We start from the raw sequence: 20,748 nt of genomic DNA, 5'->3' as shown, positions 1-20,748 counted from the left end.
GAATTTCCTCCAGCTGAATGAAGCCCTGCCCTTCCCCCACCTGTTGCTTTGCTTTTACGGTCAGCGGCCGAAAGACAGCGACTATATGTTTCACTTGAATTAAAGAAGATCAGAGCCAGATGTTCTCGGATCTCACGAGAAAAAAATTGGGGCTCATTTCTCAAAGTCAAATTTTTAACATGTTATTCATATATTTATAAATGTCACAGTTTCAAACTAATTATGTAATTAGCTCAAAACTCTTTATTTTGTTAGCAAATTAAATATTTAGCCTAAAGCTAAATATTTATCTAATATTCAAATTCACTTGCAGATAACTGTAAGTGCACTATCAAAATGAAACTTGAATCTTGCAAGCCCCAATATAAACTCTGATTAAATATTCAGATTATTAACTAAATGTTTAGTTTAGCTTGCTAATTAAGTAGTCTGAACCGTGACATTCAGATATGCATAAATAACATGGCGAAAATATGACTTTGAAAATGAACCTCCATTTATTTCTCTTATGAGAGACTAAATAACTCAAATTATTACTATGAATGTTTGACTGTGTAACAAATGGCACCCATAATTATTAAGATCCAAACTAAATATTTAGCTCAAGTACCATGGCTGGCTGTGGACTGTGAAAGTGGGAGGAGTCAAATAGTGGTCGGACCACTTTGATTGGATAATCCATCTCCTTCACTCCAAATGTCCAGTTTTCCACTAACGGAGAAGTTTAAGTTGGATATTTGACAGACATTCTCCTCATGACTAACTATAGAGGCAGTGATGGTTTTTCATGCAGGGTGCTGTCACAGAATCGCCATGCATTCCCTCCAAAACATACTGGTCCATTTAGGGACCGTCAACAAGTTACACTCGGCTGAAACATGTAGACAAATAGACCCCAAAAATCAAAGGCTTCCAGGGGATCCAAACACTGAGAATCAATACTTAATTATTTCTACACTTGCTATAGAGACACGCCTGATTTCTTGAGATTGTCATTGCTTCAATTTTAATATGTGTATGCAAAATTGTGGATCACACTTTAATGGCATCCAGGTCGTATGACAAAAACACTTCAAATCAATGCTGAATTGTGTTATCATACTGTATGAGCTGGAACTACATATTTAGTTTGGAGCTTGCTAATTAAATATCTAGCTTAGATCTAAATATTTAGCCGGCTAACTAAATATTTAGCTTGGAACCGGATGTATGAATAATGTGGTAAAAATAAATAAAGTAAATATGACTTCAAAAACAAAATGCCCCATTTTTTTTAAATAACCCAAGTTAGTGATGTTAATGTACTCAGTCACACAGAGACACCACCCAACACTCTTAAGCTAACACTGCTTTAATACCAAGGTCCAAGCTGCACATTTGGTAAGCAGGTGGCTGCCAGTTCTACCTGAGCAGATGGGCTGACAAAGTACCCAATCAAAATCAGCTTTCTATAATCCATCATTTTTCAGACAAAAATGTCCAGAATGCTCGGTTCTTAAAATGTAATAGCAAGGTTACTTCTGAAATTATTTCCACAGAGGTCAGGCTTTGAAAATGAAACCTGAAAAAAGACTGAGGGGCGCAAGGCAGATGGATGATTGGTATAAGGACAAACCGATGGATGGATGGATGGATGGATGGATGGATGGATGGATGGATGGATGGATGGATGGATGGATGGATGGATGGATGGATGGATGGATGGATGGATGGATGGATGGATGGATGGATGGATGGATGGATGGATGGATGGATGGATGGATGGATGGATAGAATTTTTAAACAATGAAAAAAGTAAAGACTGGAAATGTTTTTGGCTGATATTGATTTTTTTTTGTCTGAAAGGTTGCTAAGCTGGCAACAGCAGGGTAAGCATCAATACCAATTTGTGTTAGGAACCCTCTACTATAGTCAGTATTTTATGGTATTATGGTAGCAGTGATAATAACTGCTGCAGGTCTGTTTATATGTAAAAAGTTAGACCATTTTATACGTTCTTCTTAGAAGTTCTTGTGTAACGGCTATCATATTGTGAGAGTCTTTTATAAGCTTATCTTGTCTGTTTTAATTTCCATTGGCTCCTGTTTCTATTTCCTTTCTGTAATAGAAACAGTGGTGACAGCATAATAATGCCAGTACATCCACTCAAAGATCAATAAACATTAAGTTGTAACAAACACTTAACACTGGACCTGAAAAACATTCTAAATATCTAAAATAAATGAACCAAACAACTCAACACAATAGATAAAATGGATACGGAAGTCTCTATAAACAAAACTATTCCTCAAAAAAGGAAACCAGTGCACCAGCCTGTTGACTTTTGTTTTTCCTTTGGTAGAGAGAGAGAGAGAGAGAGAAAGAGAGAAAGAGAGAGAGAGAGAAGGAAAAAAACAAGCATGCAAATAGAAATTATTGAGCTCGCTTTAATTTGTCATGATGTGATTAACTGATTTATTGCTTACTGCACTAGCTCCTTTGCTACCCTAAAAACGGCTAAGTGGGTCTTGAAAATGGATGAATTAATTTCTTTTAAAAAATCAAAGAGTCAGGCCAAGAGCTCTTTCTGTATTTCAAGTGTATTTTGCTCATGTGTTAGTTAATCTAAATAAATATTTTGAGAGCAAGTATGTTTTTGCAAAGTCTACCTCAATCTGCAGCCTCCTCAACTCCCCTTCAGCCTCAGCAGTTTCCAAGGTGACCGGGATATTAGGTCCAGGGCTTCCTGTGTCTAACAGGTTTCTGCCCAGCAACAGGTGATGTCATTGCTCCAGTCTGAATGGTTTGAGAGGAGTTTTTCTTCCTGGGGTTTTTTCCGATTGGCTACCAGCACTGAGGAAGGCGGGGATTTGTGAGCTGCGGTTGGCTGATACGGTTGTCTGTCCCTCCATCCTGGATGAAACATGCTTGCTGCAGGGACTCATGCAGCAGAGCAGCTGCGTGGAATTCTGACACTCAACAGGGTTCAGGCCGAGGCAAAGAGAGGAGCGACACAAAACAAGTGACCCAGTGCTGAGTAATCGCAGAGAGCCGTACCCTCCTTTCATTAGCTCTCTTTCTTCTCCTCTCTTTTTTCTCATCCCTCTTCCATAGCTCTCTTCCCTCTCTCTCAATCTCTCCTTGATGTGTCCTTGACAATGCGGCAAGCTGTTCAAGCTCTCCCTCCTCACCCCTTAGCTTTCTCCTCTTAAAACACATACAGTCTCTCACTCCCTCTTCCAAATTGCTGTCCCTCCTACATTCTGGCTGTTTGCTGTGAATGTAATGCTCTCGTACCGCAGTGCTGGTGTATCCATATGTGTCAGAGAGAGGGAATGGGCTTTCACTCTGTTGGTTTAAGACCCATCCTACTTTATGTATCACATTACAGATGATGTACAGGACCAAGTGCGTTGTCACGTATCCATGCATGTATCCATATTTCACCTTCAGATCTGCCAAATCCAGCCCTCAGTTTGTTTGTTTTTTTTCTTTTGTTTTTTGGACTCAGGGAAGCAGAGGATGCAGCCGATCAGCAGCAGATTAAAATGATTTGGGTTCTGATTCGAGTTCGTACAGGCAGCTTTTGAGCAGTGGCTCCAAAGAAGTTACCGGAGAGGAGCATTTATGCATATTTGTGGGTAAACTGTGCTCTGTAGGTGGTTCTGCCGACACATGAGTCTGTGTGTCTGTGTGTGTGTTTGTGATGCGTTTGTTGGGACCTGCTGCACTGATTCCTGACCAACTCACAGTATCAAATTAGCAACACTCAACACAGACTTACTGTAACTCAACACCAGCAGCCCCTTACACTTTTCCTCCACCTCCCTCATTCACTCACAGAAACACACACACACACACACACACCTCACAGACGCTGCAGTTAAACACACACTTTCGCTCAGCCTCCTTTATTCATCCATCTCTGTTTCTCTCTATCTGACAGTTCGGCATTATCCTTCTTTCTGTTGCTGACTTTGTGAGCCAACTTGTCGCCACTGTTGTGTTGCTAGGTTACAACTAGTTGAGGTAGTGGGCGTAGCGTGTTACCACACCCCTGTTAGAACCACTGTGCTCATTTACAGTACATGAACAGGCAAAGACAGGCAGTGATTGTATCTTTGTCATTTTTCATGAAAATTTCTTGTCATAAGAATGTAAATGTATCCTTGTCAGTTAATGTATAAAAAAAAGAGTAACATATTTATTTTACTATTTTTGCCCCACGAGAGCATCAATAAGTATCAGTAAATTCATAAATATGATTAAGTGAAGTCTGAAGTGTGCAGCTAAGTGATATAAATCATATCTCTAATAGAAATATTTGCTGTGCCATGCAGCTACCTGAAAATAAGAAATATTTTTTTTTATATATCAATTTTATTATTATCACAATGGTACAAAATATTATGATAAAACTCTAAACCATACCCTTGTGTTGATGGGAATTTTGGAATATAGTCCCGGAGGCGTATTTACAGATTTTATAAGAGAAGGTCTGGGTCTCTTCAGTGCAACGTCTGGGATTTCTCCCATTGAGCTGGATTTCTCAGGATTCATTTCAACCGGGCCAATCAGCAGACAGGAGGAGTTGTGAACTATGATGATGACAAAGGCAATAGAGGAGGTGAACGAAGCCGTTCACTCATCATGTCGCCCATGCTTCCAAATATTGCATGATTAAACTTGGAGCAAGGGGAATGTTTAAGACATTTTATTGCTGCCGATATGTTTGTTTGACTCAGCTCTTCTCAGAGAATGTTGTTTACAGCGCAGGCAATTTCCAGTAAGCTTCATAGCGCAGCTTCCCTCACAAGCACATTATGTCACAGCCAAACATCAGCATATGGGTAAAACCAGATCCAACTGTTTCAAACTTCAACAGAGTCCACGCCTCTCATTCAGAGTTCACGCTAGGGCTGTTGTAAACGAATATTTTAGTAATCGAGTAATCTATCGATTATTCTTACGATTAATCGAGTAATCGGATAAAAAAATTATAAAATGAAATATTGGTAAATCTGGCATAATACCGGTGTTACTATCAGATATCAATATCAGTCCAATTTTTCATATTTGAGCTTCCCTAACAGTTGCTTTTTTGTAGTTTAGAAAACTAACCTGTAACAATAATAGCTCACTTTCTAAGTTAACCAGAAGAAAAGTTATAGAAAAATCTGAAATTATATTGAATGTAATAACAAAGAGGCAGGCTCACAAATATGCTTATAAAAAATGTCTACAATCCAGCTTTTAGTTTATGTATTCATCTTCAGTGAGTTTAATAGATTAATTAAACTCACCTTGCCACCTAACCTGTCACGCTTTGGGTTTGAAAATATGGGAAATGCCGCCTGGAGTGGGAGGAGAGGGCGAATGAACGAACGTAAGATGGGGTGGAGGGGAGGAAATAGACCAGCGGACTGACGAACCGTTAGACCGGGGGACGAACACGGGGGGAAGCAATACGGGATATTTACGACACCTTCACTGGTCACACTCAGAAACTCATCTACCAGCCATGTACGATGCGCTCCGCCACCCGTTTCTTCAGACCGGGATATGAAATTTATTGTGCGGTTCGTCGGTAAAGCTACATTTACACGGTAAGCATCAGCTACTCAGCCGCCCGCCCTGTTCAGTCTATCCGCTCACCTCAGCGCTCTTCCCGCCGTTCGCTTTCAACCAGCAGCCCCGGAGGAGAAATGCTGCCGTACTCCAGGCATTCCCCAGTCATTTTAAGGATGCTTATTGGTTCCCCAAAAACGATAAAAAGTCGGGCATTATCATCAATCAATAAAATCCCCACGGGCCAATCTTGAAGACTGGACTTTATGCCGCTGAGACTTAGCTTTTGTCAACAACTCAGAGGCGGAAGTGAGAGCTCCGCGCAACGCAAATGAAGTCCCGGCCGGAACACGGTGCGCTAACTAATAAAACATAAATTAACGAAGCTTCGAGGCAGGTAAATTTTCCTCGAGGAATTTTAGTAATCGAGGTACTCGAATCATTCGAGGAATGTTTCAGCCCTAGTTCACGCTATTGTGAAGCAATTATTTCACAACACTCAAAGATCCAGACTCTCTGGGCAAAGGAAAGCGTAGAACAAGGGGCTGGTTTTTACCAGGCTAGGGAACAGCCATACCCATCTGACATGTTGCATTCCACTTAGTGGTGTGAGACTTACTCAGGAATGGAAACCCGTTCGTTCCATTGAGCTCTCTACACTTGGTTCTTGAGCAAATCTGAAGGCAACATGAAGATTCTGCAGAAAGTTGGTGCCCTCTGAACACCATGTGTGTAACTCCAATGCAGAGATTTGACATGAGCAATCACTTTTTTGTTGTTCATTCCTCGTCGCTTCCTCTTTGTATTGATAATAGCTGGATGTGAATTATTTAGTTGCAAGGAAATTTTTCAACTGGACTTGCTAGCATCATGTCATGGTGCAACACTGCAATTCATTCAACTCTTTGAGAGTGATCCAGTCTTAAATAAGTATTTGTAGAAGTAACCTGCATGCGTAGATGGCGGGTTCAATGCACCAAGGTCTTTAAAATCTAGTATCAAGTGTACATGTGAAAGTTCAATTTTCAACCATTTTCAAGTTAAATGGTTTCAACTTGGAAACATTTTCTAACATCCATTCAGTTTCTATTCCTAGGAATAACCTGGTTCCTGCTGAAAGTTTATCTATCCTCAGTTGTCAATAGGTGAGAGGTCATATAGACAGTAGGGACGACGATGACGACGGTGGTAGGAGTTCAGTGGGTCACTAGTTCAATTCCCACTCTACTCGCCTTTGTCATTTGTGTCCTTTCGGAAAAACACAACCTTGTCTGCTAGAATGACCTAGCTAGTTTCCAGACCTGAATCCAATAGAGAACTCTGGAGGGAGCTGAAACCTTAAAGATAAATGTGGAGGAGTGGACCAAAATCCCTGCTGCAGTGCCTGCAAACCTGGTCAAAAACTAGAGGAAATGTCTGACCTAGTTGAGGCGCACTTATGATGAAAATGACAAATCTCTCCATTCTTTGGAAGTGGAGAAACTTCCAGTATACCAAATACTTAATTTCTACACTGTATGGTAAAGACAGACTGACAAGATTCTTAACACACAGTGGCCTACAGCTGAAGTTCAACTTTGGGTAATCAACAAACACAGCAGCAAATATTCAACAGCATGACAGAAATGTTGCCCTGGGACTTTAAGTGAGCTGTGCAGTGAGCTGTGCAGAAAACATTCTCAGAAATAACTTTAAGATATATGTCCAGAAAAGGGGCTAAAATTGATTCACAATCATTTTGTGCATTGCCTAAGAAAAGCGTTCAGACAAGGCTTTTAAAGGTTCGACAAGCTGTGGATTCACAGGACCCACATAGTTTTTCATAAACAGCTTTCCAGTTTGGCTTCATTTTTGTTTAGTAAATAGTGATGAGGTGGAACACGCTGTGTGGTTAAAGATCATATTATGTAGACATTAAAACTCCAGTGCTATGAGTGTGACTTTTCTTTTACCATAACTTTACATTGCTACTGAGTTGGTACATAAGAAAAATATTAATATGCTTTCATCATTTTGATTTTTGTTGTTATACTGTTGAATAAATTAAAGTGAAAGGCTATATGAATGGGATCATCAAAAAACAGAAGAAGGTGTAAGTCCTTGGTATAAATGAAACCATGCAGTAGGTTAAATATAGCCTTCCACTGTGCAATTAGCTTTTTTCCCTCTATTGACTTACAATGAAAATACATCCACAAAAGTGTCTCAGCGTTCGGCTTTACAACTAAATCCATGATGTTAATGTTAGTGGATGCTTAATGAAATGTGGCGGGCCAATACAAGCTGTAAAGCACCTAAGTCAGCTGGCCTCAGTAAATCTCTGCACATTTCAACTACAGTTGTGGAAAGAAGAGCTGCAACAATAAAACAGCCTTCGGCTGAGGGTCAATATCGGGTTCTCTCGACCAGTGAAAATCAACATGCTCTATAGATTTCACTCTGAATTCTGATTTTCCCTCTCGTTTGTCTTACAAAGTAAATGTCTGCATCACAACTGTGGACGACCAAGCAAGTTCAACAGCAAAACAATGAAGGACCTCTCTGCCCACCACTCAATAGGCAATAAAACTATCTATTTTCCTTTCGATATTCAAAGATTCACTGTAAAAACAGAAGACCACCTGAGGAAAACTAAGGGTGTTTTCACACCTGATAGTCTGATAGACTTGGTTTGACTGAGAACCAAAATTGCAACATTTGTTACATTTTCATTTGTGGTGATTCTGTTTCACACTGCACTGAGTCAAACAAGCCGGTTCCCCTCTGGCCTGTGGAGGCGCTGCACCATCACTGAAGGAAATTACACAAAACGTTTGAAGAAGACACTAAGCGCAACTTTCTTTGTCACAAAATGGAAACAAAAATGGAGTAGCATCAGATTTTAGCAAATGTAAGATTTTCTCTTTTGTCTTTGGCAAAAGACCATGAGCCATTTCTCCTCTTAGCGCGAAACATGCACATTTGTTTTGATTGTATTTACCCAGAATGCCCTGCACTATAGTCTGCTTAGTGTTCACATATGCATTCGAACTACACCAGACTTCACTTCAACCAAACTGAGACTTGGTTTTCAGACAGACCAGAGTTCAATTTTTTGGTCTAGTCAAAGTTCAATTAAGCATTCACACCTCCTCAAAGAAACCAGAATTTATAGCCAAATAAACTAGAGTTCAACAAAAGTGACCTCAACAGGACTGGTATTGTAGCTAAATTCAGATCTTTTGCTGAAATCCTTTTTTTTTTTTTTTTTTTTTTTGCCATGGCCGTTCTTACTGATGCACATCTGCAGGTTGGAGCTGTCTGAGATTCCTGGTTAATCCCACAGTAACACACTTTTACTTCATTCACCCATTGGTTTTTTTTTTTTTTTTGCTCTCAGCTTTTCCTTCATTCATCCACCATAATCCTGTCATCCACTCATCAATCAGTCCATCCACCCGTATGCATGCTGCTCACCCAAAAACTGCCTCCTATAACCAGGATTACCCAGCCCAAGTGAAGTGTGTTTCTACAGTTTTGTCCTAAGTGCTTTCATTCTGTAGGATGCACTGAAGTTAATTCAGTTTGCTTGAGCAGGAATAACCCGGGCCTGAAACGACATTAATGCTCATTTCCAGTCTGTGTTTTTAGCGTGTTGTGTTTACAGTCTGTGCCGTTCACTTTGAGCCAAATGTTGATACCAGAGATCAAATGACTTGGATGCAGCTTTCACAGTTGTACTATCGTTTCAGCTCATGCTGCTGCGCTTTCATTCAGCACAGACGTGCCCGTTGAAACAATTCACTCACCCGTTTGTGAATGCAACGTTAAACATTTTACATGGAGTTTAAAGACATTTCCAGACACACTTAAGAGTGTGTACCAGTCTGTGCTCTTAACAAGTCGTCAATCTAGTTCAGCATCCTTTCATGTTTGTCTGTCAGCCCATTCAGGCCCTGTGTGTGCTCACCATCAGTGGTGCTGGACTGTAGTCTTTGGCAGAGGCCCTCTGTGTCTCCGTAGCCATCCTGGATCTTCTGTAGGGCGTCAGTTCCTCTCAGCTCCATCAGCTCCCTCAGCTCCTTCACCGTGACCCCAAAGTCTCCCCCTGTGAGGCTGCCATCTGCCCTTCCTCCTCCTCCGCCCCTGCCTCGAGTCCCTTTGGGGTAAAACTCCACAGCGCTGTTTGCCATTTCCCCCATTGTTGCTGTTGTTGACATGTCAGAAAGATAATTTGGATGTGATTTTTTGTCCGTTCTCTCCGTAGTCTACTCAGCTCCTCCTTCGTCTGGCAGGTGAAGGGTTGTTCATGTGCGCTTAATTTTTTTAAAATTATTATTATTATCGTTGTTTAAACCGAGTGACTGAATTAATCTTCCTCTCTTTTTGTTTTTACTTCTTCATAAGGGGTGGTGGTTGTGTTTTTTTTTTCCCTCCTATCTACCTTGACCTAACCTCCCACTGCTCCTTTAAATCTCCATAACAGAGGGAGGCGGGGGAGGAGGGTGAGGAGGATGAAGGACAGCGAGCAGGAGCACTTCAGAGACGTGACGTCTGAATGAATCCAGCTTTCTTCTCCTCCGTCTCCCCGGCGACTCCACTCTTTCCTCGTCTCTGTCCCCCTCCCTCCAGGGTTACGGCTGGTCTGTGGACAAACGGACAGACATGCTGGTGGACTCGCAGACAGGGATGAAGCGATGATGGACAGATGGAAAGAGGGCAAAGGTGGCTGATAAATCACAGGCAGGAAGCAGATCCAGTTTAGAGGTATTTAGTGCTACACCACCAGGACCTGGAAGAGAGCACAGCGTACACCAAAAAACGTCAATGCTGACTTTTATTGATCTGTTTTTTTAAAGTGAGAATAAAATCATAACAGCATCCATCCTCATCTAAATAAATACTCAAACTAGCACATTGTGAGCTCTGAAGCACCTTCCACAGATCACCGCATGTGATATTTAAACCGACATCTATTGATTTTTTTTGGCATTGGCACTGTAACAAGGTGTAAACACAGTAATGAAACATTATCTTCGAAATAAAATTATAAGTGTACACAGAACAGCATGTTTATCTATCCAAGCAGATGAGAAGCAGCAGAATAGAATTGGGGTTTTTTAAATTAATATTCAATATTTAGTCCAGCAAAGGGTCCATGAGGTTCTCAAGTGACAGTACTCTATCAGCTGTTTCGAGTGAAACAGTTCGTCGAATTAAAAAGGGAGCAAATGTAAAGTCATCAACTAATTGGATAACATTTTTATCCAAAAACTAAAGACAGTTTGAATAAATCAAATATACATCAGTGCAAAAAGCTCCAAATTAGAGAGAGAGCTCGTGATCCAATGAGGACACTTTATCATTTATCATTCAGCAAAATTTGTTATTGAGACAGATTCATCCGCAGCAATGCAGACACTTTTCTGGTTTGCTGTGGTGAGTCAAAAAGTAAAGCTCTCCATTTTCCAGTCCACTCATGTTCCGACCCTCGCCTATGATCATGAGGTATGGATCAAGACCAAAAGTACAAGATCCTGGATACCAATGAGCTTCCTTTGTAGGATGGCTAGACTCAGCCTTACAGATGGGCTGAGAAGTTCCATCATTCACAGGGAGCTAGCAGAGCTGCTGCTTCTCCACATTGAAAGGACTCATTTCAGGTGGTCTGGGAATCTGATCAGGGTGCCTCCTGGCCTGATCTCAGATAAGTGGATGGATGGATGGATGGATGGATGGATGGATGGATGGATGGATGGATGGATGGATGGATGGATGGATGGATGGATGGATGGATGGATGGATGGAAGGAAGGAAGGAAGGAAGGAAGGAAGGAAGGAAGGAAGGAAGGAAGGAAGGAAGGAAGGAAGGAAGGAAGGAAGGAAGGAAGGAAGGAAGGAAGGAAGGAAGGAAGGAAGGAAGGAAGGAATGTGGTTTAGTGGATGGCAGTGAACCAGGAACAAGTCCTGGTAGCTTCTAATACTTTGTTTCTCTTAGCATCTGAAACCTGATCTTGTGATGTTTGGGAACAACATTAAATTTAACCAGGACTCGTTCAAAATCTGTTCAAAATCTGAAACCAACTGGTTTTGCTAATTAGCATGCCATGAACCAGGCTAACTAATATCAGCAATGTAAGCTAATAACAATGTGTTTCTCTTCAAGAGAAGAAAAGACAGAAGAACTATGGCTAAAATAAAAGCTGGACAAACTCTTCCTCCATATGCAAGAAGCAATTGCTGACCTGCAGAGCTCCTTCAGTGACAGACTGCTGCATCCTCAGTGCACAAATGAGCGCAATCACTGATCCTTCCCCCCAGCAGCTGTTATACTCCACCACCATCATTGCTCCAACAGATTCAATAGGTTTACATCCCTGCTGCTATTTGCACATCTCAGGTTTGTTTTACTTCTTGTGAAGTCTCTTGTTTTTTGTGCACAAGATTTCCATGCACATCTTGTACATTTTTTAATTACTCTACTCAGTTGTACATTTCTTTCAATATGAGTATGCTATTTCTAAAACCCGTGCAGTATTATTTTAAATTTGTCCTCCCTGCACAGTTTCTTATTCTTGTTCGTATTTTTTTATTATACCACTTTTCTTTAACTTGATGCTGATACAGCAAGTTATAGAATTTGCTGTAACAATAGAATATAAATAGTCTATTCTGCCAAATAGAAGACGATTTCTAATCTATTCTCTATTCAGTCAAACATGCTCACTAACATACTAGCATATGTATCACTGTGTGTGAGAGACATTTGCCAAGACATCAGGAGTTCAACTAAACCGCAGCTCTCACTATGCTTTTTAACCAAGCCAACAATACTGGATTTCGACGATTGGGTTGGTGAGAACCCCTGTGTCTCCCCGATTTTTATTCCAATTTATATTTCCATTTCATTTCAATTCAGTTCAAAAATACGTTACTATTTATTAATAACCTGATAAGTGGAACAGAATAAATAACATTGTCCCAATGGGAAGTCGGAACTCATTGCGTCCAAATATCTTCAAAGAGTCTGTGTGGATGGTAATGCTGTAGACTGGAAGGATCTCCAGTTAGTTAGCAACATGCTAACAGAAGAGACTATATGAATGTAACGACAGAACGTAACAGAAATACTTTAACATGCTGTCACCATTCGTGGCACAATTCCAGAGAATTCCAAGCTTTTCCAGCTTTAATCTTGAAAATTAATGGAGAAGCGAGACAGCGCCAATAGGAAAAATGTTGGTTTTTCCTCCATTTACGTTTTTGTAACAAAACCCCAGAAATTAGAGAAGCACAAGTTTCACTGTTGTGGTTTTAAAATCTCTTGAGATGTTTGTATACTTGGAAAAACTTTTGTTTTTACTGATGTGGTACTTGAGAATATAAATGGAGACTGCTGTTTCCAGTTAGAGATGCTAAGTCCCACCACGGCAATCACTAATGGAAAATGTAGAAGCCAGTTTAAAAGGTCAACTCTATAATGATTTTGTCTTTTTTTAAAACACAGTAAAACCCAGCCTTAAAGCTACTGATCTCAGAAACACGCTGTTTGACGCCGTCTCGTTTCCTACTGTAAATAATTAATGACTACTCAAGGCAGGAAGGCTAGAGAAGACATCCTCAATGCTGCTGTCAGAACTTCATGTGTAATAGTTTCTAAAAGGAAAATTTCGATTGTCAGAATTTTTCACAAAAATCAATAATCGATCCAAGCAAATTCCAGTTGGTGCATTTCTAGTAAAAACCAAAGCAGAGAGCACCGCCGTCTTCGTTGCACCTGCTGCAAAGCCTTTGCACTTCCGTTTGATCGTCGCTCAGGAACCGGTCCCAATAAACCAAACCCAACACTGATCCCTTCAACTTGCTTTCACATAAAGCTTCCCCTCTCGTCCCGCGCGAGTAATTACCGGCAGCTGTAAATATTCTCAGCAAAACGCATGACAAAACGTATTCTGATCAAGGTGTTTTACATAAGAATGAGCAGAGAAAAAAAAAAAGAAAAAGAAAGAAAAACCAAGAAAGAAACTAGCAGAAGCTCATCATGAATTCCTTTTCTTCTCCCTGCTCTCCCTCAGCTCCCTCTGCCTCTTGCATCTTCTCCCTCCCTTCTCCTCTCTGCCCTGCCATGCTTCCATCCTGACTGAGAGTGTTAGTTTATGACTGAGTCACCCTGCTCCAGCTTCCTTTGAAGCCCCCCCTTTTTTTGCTCTCCATCTTCTTTTGCTTCCCTTCTCTACCATATATTTATCTGTATATCCTTGCCTATTATGTCACCTTCCTCTTTCTTTTTTTATTTCATTTTGTCTCCCTACCTTCGTGTCTGCTTCCTGTTACTGCAATCATTTATTTACCCAGTCAGTTGTACTTTTTCCTAACCCGCCTGATCTCTCACTCACTGATTCTGTCTGATATTATAACGATCATGCAGGAAAATCCTCCTCTGTTTACCCCTCCGCTACTGCAGCCACGACTCTCAGTCTGTCCTGTTTGTTCCCCTCAAAGATTTGATGCTCGCCTGTGAGTCTTATGCATAATGCAAAAAAATAAAAATAAAGTTATTACTTCATTTGTTCTGCATCCCTAACTCAATAATATGCAGGCTTTTATCTATAGGATGCAAGGGGAAATGGACAGCAGACACACAAAGACGTGAGCACTCATGCCCAGAGACATGAGTTCTATGATCTCTGTCATGACACACACTAATGTGTCACACAGGGCAGCACTTTCGGAATAAGAAAGGGGGATTGGGGGATGGAGTGTGTTTTAACATGAAAAGAGTCAGACAAAAGGTCAGCACAGTCCTCAGCCGGCTGCCCATTTATCCTGAAAGCTCGTCCGCACACTATCCCCTGAAGGGGACAAGTAATTTGCTTATTTTTATTTTCATTTTTAATAAAAAGCGGCCACTCTTCATCCCCTCAGGATGTCTTCTCTTCATCGCTACAGAAAGAACGTCAAGAATGGCACAAAACAGAGGAGAGGCTCCTCACGGGATTTCATTCCAGGCCAGAGGGGTCGGCGACTCGGCTCGGCACAGCCCACCAGATCCACAGCAGATCCACACTGTGAGCACATGTGACTGAACGCCGTGTTGCTCCCGTCCCGACTCTGTGACTCCCCTGTGCAGCTGCAGCACCTGATTTCCAGCAGAGAGGTTTGAAGGGTCACCTCTGGCAGAGGACCCTCCAGTGTGTACGGCCGCCTGCCTGGTACGCCTGGCCAGCCTGGCCCGGCGCCACTCACACTTCTATAAGGCCCGGTGGGAACAAGCACACTTAGGATGCAATGCAGGCTGTGCCATTAAAGGTGAGCTGCCAATAGGGCACAGGCATCTGCATTATCATAGAGGTTGGATGGAAAGAAAGAAAGAAAGAAAGAAAGAAAGAAAGAAAGAAAGAAAGAAAGAAAGAAAGAAAGAAAGAAAGAAAGAAAGAAAGAAAGAAAGAAAGAAAGAGCTGAGCTCAAACTTGACTCTTTCCAGGTATCCCAGGTCCTTCTCTTCCCCAACTCCACCCAAAGCAACATCTGAATCCTTTCTCCGTGCAGGAAGTGAGTATTCTACTCATTAAACGACCTTTGCTGGTCACCTTCAGACGTGCTTGATATTCATTCCGCTGCTCAAGCTCAACAGCAACAAGAGGATGAAAGACTAAAACCCAAGAAGAAGAAGAAGAGGAGGAGGAGGAGGAGGAGGAGGAAGCGCAGCCGATGGAGCGCTGCTTGTCTCCAACCAATGTCCCTCCGCAAGGTTACCGGCCACCGGCCTTCCACCTGCCAAACTCTCCCTCCCTCCCGCGCCATCCTGTGCCGGGGCTACTTGTTTGGGTCCCTTTTGCCCGCCGGATCGAACCGAAACCCCGCAGCTCGGCTTCCCTCGGCTCGGCGCTGCAGGTGCACCGGAACCGAGACAAACAGCGCGTCTGATGTCCGAGAAAAACGGAGGCGAGCGGGGGGGTTGGGGGGGGGAGAACAGCGAGTGCTGATCGGTGAAAATGTTATGGCAGCTCATCCACTGACACAGGACACGCAGGGATGGATGCGCACAAACACACACGCATATACACACACACACACTCACAGACACACACATCTCCTAATGTCATAACGTTGTCTGCATGCAGGTTGTTGTGTTCTGCTCTACTGTGTGGCCAGTTCTGACAGCTGTAAAAAAAAAAAAAAAAGGCCTATGATGAGAACATTAGGCCGAGCACATTCTGCATGTCCGTCCGACATGCTACTAATGAGCAACACATCCTCCCTCCATTAATACAAGGCGCCCGGGGTAAATAACAGTCACGCACGCAGCCACGCACGGACTCTCCGACTCACCGTGCAGGCCGAGCTCAAGGACATCAGCATCAGTGTTCGGGCGGGGAGGCAGAATCCCCGTTAATCTGCGTGTGCGTGGAGCGGAGAATGTCCCGAACCGGATGAGAGGATACAGCGCAGGGGGGAGAGGGTGCGGGGCGAGGGGAGGAAGGATGCAGGGATGCGGCAGCTCCGGTCCCCCTGGAGTCCGAAGGAGCGGAGGGATGAAAGACGACGACGGTGGCGGTGCTGATGAATATTCCGCTCCGCGCAGTCACCTGGTGGACGGTCGGCGGAGTTCTGCGGCGGTTTCAGGAGAGAGAGACACCGAGAATGACAGAGAGAGATGAAAAGAGAGAGAGAGGGAGAGCGAGAGAGAGAGAGAGAGGGCGGGAGAGGATGCGCCGGGCTGAGGGTTTAAACACCTCCGTGGCGGGGAGGGGAGAAGGGCCGGTTCGTGTGTCCTGGTGAAGCTCGCTGCTTCCGGCTGTGACAGCTGCAAATTCGGTGGAGTTTTAGGGGCGCTGGGAGAAAAAGAAAAGAGGGAAAGAAAAGAAGCGCCGCGGCGAGAGGAGAAGCTCCTGCGACATTTTTGGAGGAGGAGGAGGAGGAGCCGCTGCTACTGCTCGCGCGCAGGAGAGTCGGTCGCAGCATCCGCGGGTACGGCAAGCAAACTGGTCATAAAATACTCAGGCTGTCAAACCCACATCATGGATAGATGGATGGCAGTGGCGACACCAGAAATTTTTATAGGGGCGGCCGGTAAAGAAAATAGATGGTCTCCTTTTGGTAGTGACAGGCGTATATCTCTCAGGAACTTGTCAAATAATTTAGTGTCTTAGAAATATATAAAATTGAGAGCAGACCAAAGGCATTTGATTATCAAAATTCCCACTTTTGTGTTAAGCCATGTCAAACTCGGAGTTATAGTTTATTCTCTCCATACCCTCACTGACTCCTTTTTAGGCTTTCCATTTTTCGTCTTCATGGCCCCTCTTCAAAAAAAAAAAAAAAAAAAAAAAAAAAAAGTGGTGGAATTTTTAAAATTATTATTTTATTTTGAGATTTTGGTCCATATGGACATGATTACATCAGAGATCTCCCTCTCTGTTGACTTTGGAGATCTGGTGACTTTGGAGCCCATCTGAAGTAAACTCTTTCACATGTTCAAGAAACCAGTTTGACTTGATCTGAGTCAAAATTGCACAGCTTCAGGATACTGTGCAACTTCCACCTGGCAGTAGCCGTCAGGAGGGGACACTGTGGTCATAAAAGGATGGATGGACACTCTCAGTAGCGACACTCAGGTCGGCCGTGGCAAGTGAATGATACCAAGGGGCCCTAAAATGTGTCAAAAAGCCTTTCCTCACACTGTCCCCAGCCTGAATCATTAATAAAAAGGCACAACCGATTTGTACTTTCATGTTGTTTACAGCAAACTCTGACCCTGCCATCTGAAAGTCACACCTGAACTTTAGACTCATCGGTCCAGGCAGCGTTTTCACCAGTCTGTTGTCATCAAGCGCTGCTGAGCTTGTGTGAATTGTACCTTCAGTTTCTTGTTCTGAGCCCAAAGGACTGTCAGGTGGTGTTTCATCCATTCCCATCAGCAAGGTGTTTTCCTTCCACACAAGTGATGCTCATATGCTCTAAGAGATTCCCAGTAGATCACTTGTCAGATAACTCATTCACTAAACCTTCCTGTTTCCCCTATTCTGAGCTTCATCAAAGCAAGCATTAAATGTGTTTCTGCAATGTGACTGGCTCTGCCACCGTTTCTGTTTGTTAGCACAAGGGTACAGGTGTACCTAAAAAAGTGGCCAGCTTGTATTATTGTTTGTGATTCCAGAATCTTGGAATAACCAAAAGCCTTTAATTAAAACTAATCTCTGGTCAAAGATATTTCACCAAAGTGACTATTAATTTGTAGACACGGCTGGAAACCTTAGCATTTTATTAAATAAATTTAAAAAAAATAAGAAGAAAGTAGAGGAAGCACTACTTATTACTTATTTACTTTTATTTGACTGTTTTCTTCCTGGAATTTCGATACAAGTGAGGAAAATAAAGTCACATCAGGGGAAACAAAATGCTAATGCTAAAAATAAATATGTGACTTGTGAAATAATACTCCATAATGTTACATAGTTTAGTCTTAGTTGCTTCTAAGTGCTTTTCTTTGACCAACAATTTCTCCAAGTCCAGCCTGTAAAGACTTTGCCTTTGAGCATTTATGTGGTACTGCCTAAAAATCACTGTAGACCAAACATCAGGAAAATAATAAAAGTCTACATCTGGGAAAATAAAATGGAGCTTTAGCAGAGGTTCAAGCTGGAAGACTCCGCCCCCTCCGTTCACCCATTGACGTCATGCTCATCCCCGTCCTCAGCCTGGACCTCACCCTGCACGTTCAATCAGCAATCAGGCTCTTCATAAGAGGATCCACACCCAAACCGTCAGACGCTTCCCAGCTGCGTTCAACCCACCACCTCCCCATCTCCACCCTCATCCTTCGGTTCTCCAGGATGGAACCCTTCCTGACCACCACCACCAGTGTCGGGCCCCGGGGGAGAGCATCCCTAATCAGTTATCGGGATGTTCATCGAGTTCACATCAAATCTCAGCTCAAATCAGCTGCCGGGGCCCGAGCGCCAAAGAACTGTTATTCATTGCTGTCATTAAATCTTTTAATTGTTTCTTGTTCTCGTCTGAGTCTGTCCAGATTGAACTGAAGTATGAACCAGAAAAAAAAAAAAACATTAGTGCTGTTCTTAAAGCGACAGCTCCTTTATTCACTTGACCAGCTCCAAGATGGCCGACAGAGACGAGCTGGTGCAACTCGCTGCAATAAACGCTTGTTTTTATGGCCATAATGAAACCGTTTTTTTTTTTTTTGTTTTGTTTTTTTTACATGTTTTCCTTCCTTTCTGACTGTGTGACCAATAAACTCCAGATTTACACTGATTGTAAAAAGCTGCTAACATTTGCAGAAGAAGTCTTTCTTTTTTTATGATGTGTTATTAACGTCACTATTATTGCCAGTCAGGGTCAGGATAGAGCCTGAAATTGTTGTTGGAAATTTTACAGATCATGTCAATGAGACTTTTCCAAATGACAAAAAAAAGAACTTTTACTAGTTTCACTGTAAATACATTAATGATTTTGAAAATGCACTTTGTTCATTCAATTTCAGGACGGGACACTAAATGTTTACTCTGTAGTCTACTTTTGAAAACACAGTGCCTTCTTATTTTTGACCTGTAATAGCAATATTTACTGGTTTGTCTAACAGGACCCTAAAGGCTTAACAACAAGTAGATATCTAACACTATTTTATCACTTATTTCTGTTTCAAACAGCAGATTAACAAATTACATGATACAATTGCCTGCCATACAGGAGAAGCCCGGTCCAAATCATCCCCTCCTAAAAATTGCGTGATGACGACACCACCTGCGTTTTTTGTAGAAAATCCTGAAATGTATAAAATAAGTTTGGTAAAAAACAAAAATAAAATAAAATAAAATATATATTTGAATTTCTAAATATTTTTAGGGAGTTGTAATCAATACAAGGAGGTGGTTTATTGATAATAAATATTGCATTTTATGTTCCAGTTCTCCCAATCAAAAATGTATACAATCCCAAATTTAAGAAAATGATATTAACAGCTCATTTCCCCATTGTTTAATTTTCTGGGGTATTTTGGTATGTTGACGTGAATGATGCAAATGAATTGAGACACCTCCTCTTTGTGTCGACAAAAAATGTGCTATAGAAACTAAAAACTAACCCTTTGGTACTTAGTATAAAGAAAAGCCTGAATTTGTAACTATAAAAAGAAATCCTCTTCTTAACACGTTCAACTTTTCATTTGCTGCGTTGCTAAGGCAACCTTCACTTCACAGAAAACAATCCTGTGGTCACTGGATTGTCCCTCGTTTTCCAATTCTAAACTTGAATTTTGTCAGATTTAGTTTAATTAATCTAGTCATGCTTGTTGCTTAGATCTTAAATTCTACAAATATTTTACTTTCTAATCCATTCCCTGGTTTATGTTTGATCTCTTATGCACACCGTGTCCTAATGGGCTAAACATCAGCCCATTTATTAAAATTAGTTTAATGATCGGAAACATTTAAATGAGAAAAGAGAGCAAAAAAAAAAAAATTCCAGAGAAGGAATCTGTAAGGGAGCAAATACATTTTCACACCGCTGTCTTGTGTTTTTCACACTTGAAGTGGTTTAATCACAAAAGAGCATTGCAAATTATTTGTTGTGGGGGAGTTTTTGTACAATTTTCTTTAAATATACTGTATTTAACAAGGAAAGATCCACGGGCATTTAAAATCTCAGTTAGGGGGTTTTCTGGTCCAGATGCCAAGAGCTCAAGATAAAACTGGAGGACAAACATGAACATTTACACATAAAATCTGAAAGGTCAATAAAATACAGATGTAGGCAGATTGTCAGAAAATGTACTCAAGTATGAATATAAAATAATCAAACTCAAATGTAAACAAAAAAGAAAGTACTTCAAAGCTGCAGTATGTAATTTTTATAATTTTTTTTTACATATTTGTTGAAACTGACACCCAGGTGTCAATTTACCAACAGCCTAACATAGTAAAGTTTCCCAAATCTCAAACTACATTTTTTTTAAAAATCTGTGTTCAGAGGAGACTTGTTCAGATGAGGTCCAAGAATGTACAATTTTATGATCAAATTAATCGCAATATTTTATTTTATTTTTTTAATCCTCTAAAATCAACTCTTTCATTTCAAGCTGAATTATTAAACTGTGACTCGGACACCATCTCGTTAGCCATCCGTCCACGCCACAGGGTGGCAGTAACTGGACATCCAAATTAGCACAACAGCTAGATCATTTTGTCACACTCGATTCCCCCGT

General features: G+C 41.6%; 1 protein-coding gene across 4 annotated transcripts in view; it reads right to left on the bottom strand.

Annotated features, from left to right (window-relative positions):
• atp2b3b (ATPase plasma membrane Ca2+ transporting 3b) overlaps nucleotides 1–17,506 on the bottom strand; it is a 66,745-nt gene extending 49,239 nt beyond the window's left edge. For 2 of the 4 annotated variants that reach the window (XM_015011358.2, XM_015011359.2), the window contains exons 1-2: nucleotides 15,858–17,503; nucleotides 9,497–10,318 (exon numbers count right to left, since the gene is read on the bottom strand). In XM_015011358.2, coding sequence (XP_014866844.2) covers nucleotides 9,497–9,746 — 250 coding nt within the window. In that variant the 5' untranslated portion in view covers nucleotides 9,747–10,318; nucleotides 15,858–17,503. Of the gene's footprint in view, nucleotides 1–9,496; nucleotides 10,319–15,857 lie in introns of all 4 variants that reach the window. The other 2 variants (XM_015011356.2, XM_015011360.2) reach the window with 2 other exon arrangements.
• Between the last annotated feature and the right edge of the window lie 3,242 nt (nucleotides 17,507–20,748).

Source organism: Poecilia mexicana, unplaced genomic scaffold (assembly GCF_051168715.1).
Source record: "Poecilia mexicana isolate PSO_F unplaced genomic scaffold, ASM5116871v1 scaffold_7, whole genome shotgun sequence".
Classification (NCBI taxonomy): domain Eukaryota; kingdom Metazoa; phylum Chordata; class Actinopteri; order Cyprinodontiformes; family Poeciliidae; genus Poecilia; species Poecilia mexicana.
This window is presented reverse-complemented; position numbering and strand designations above follow the sequence as displayed.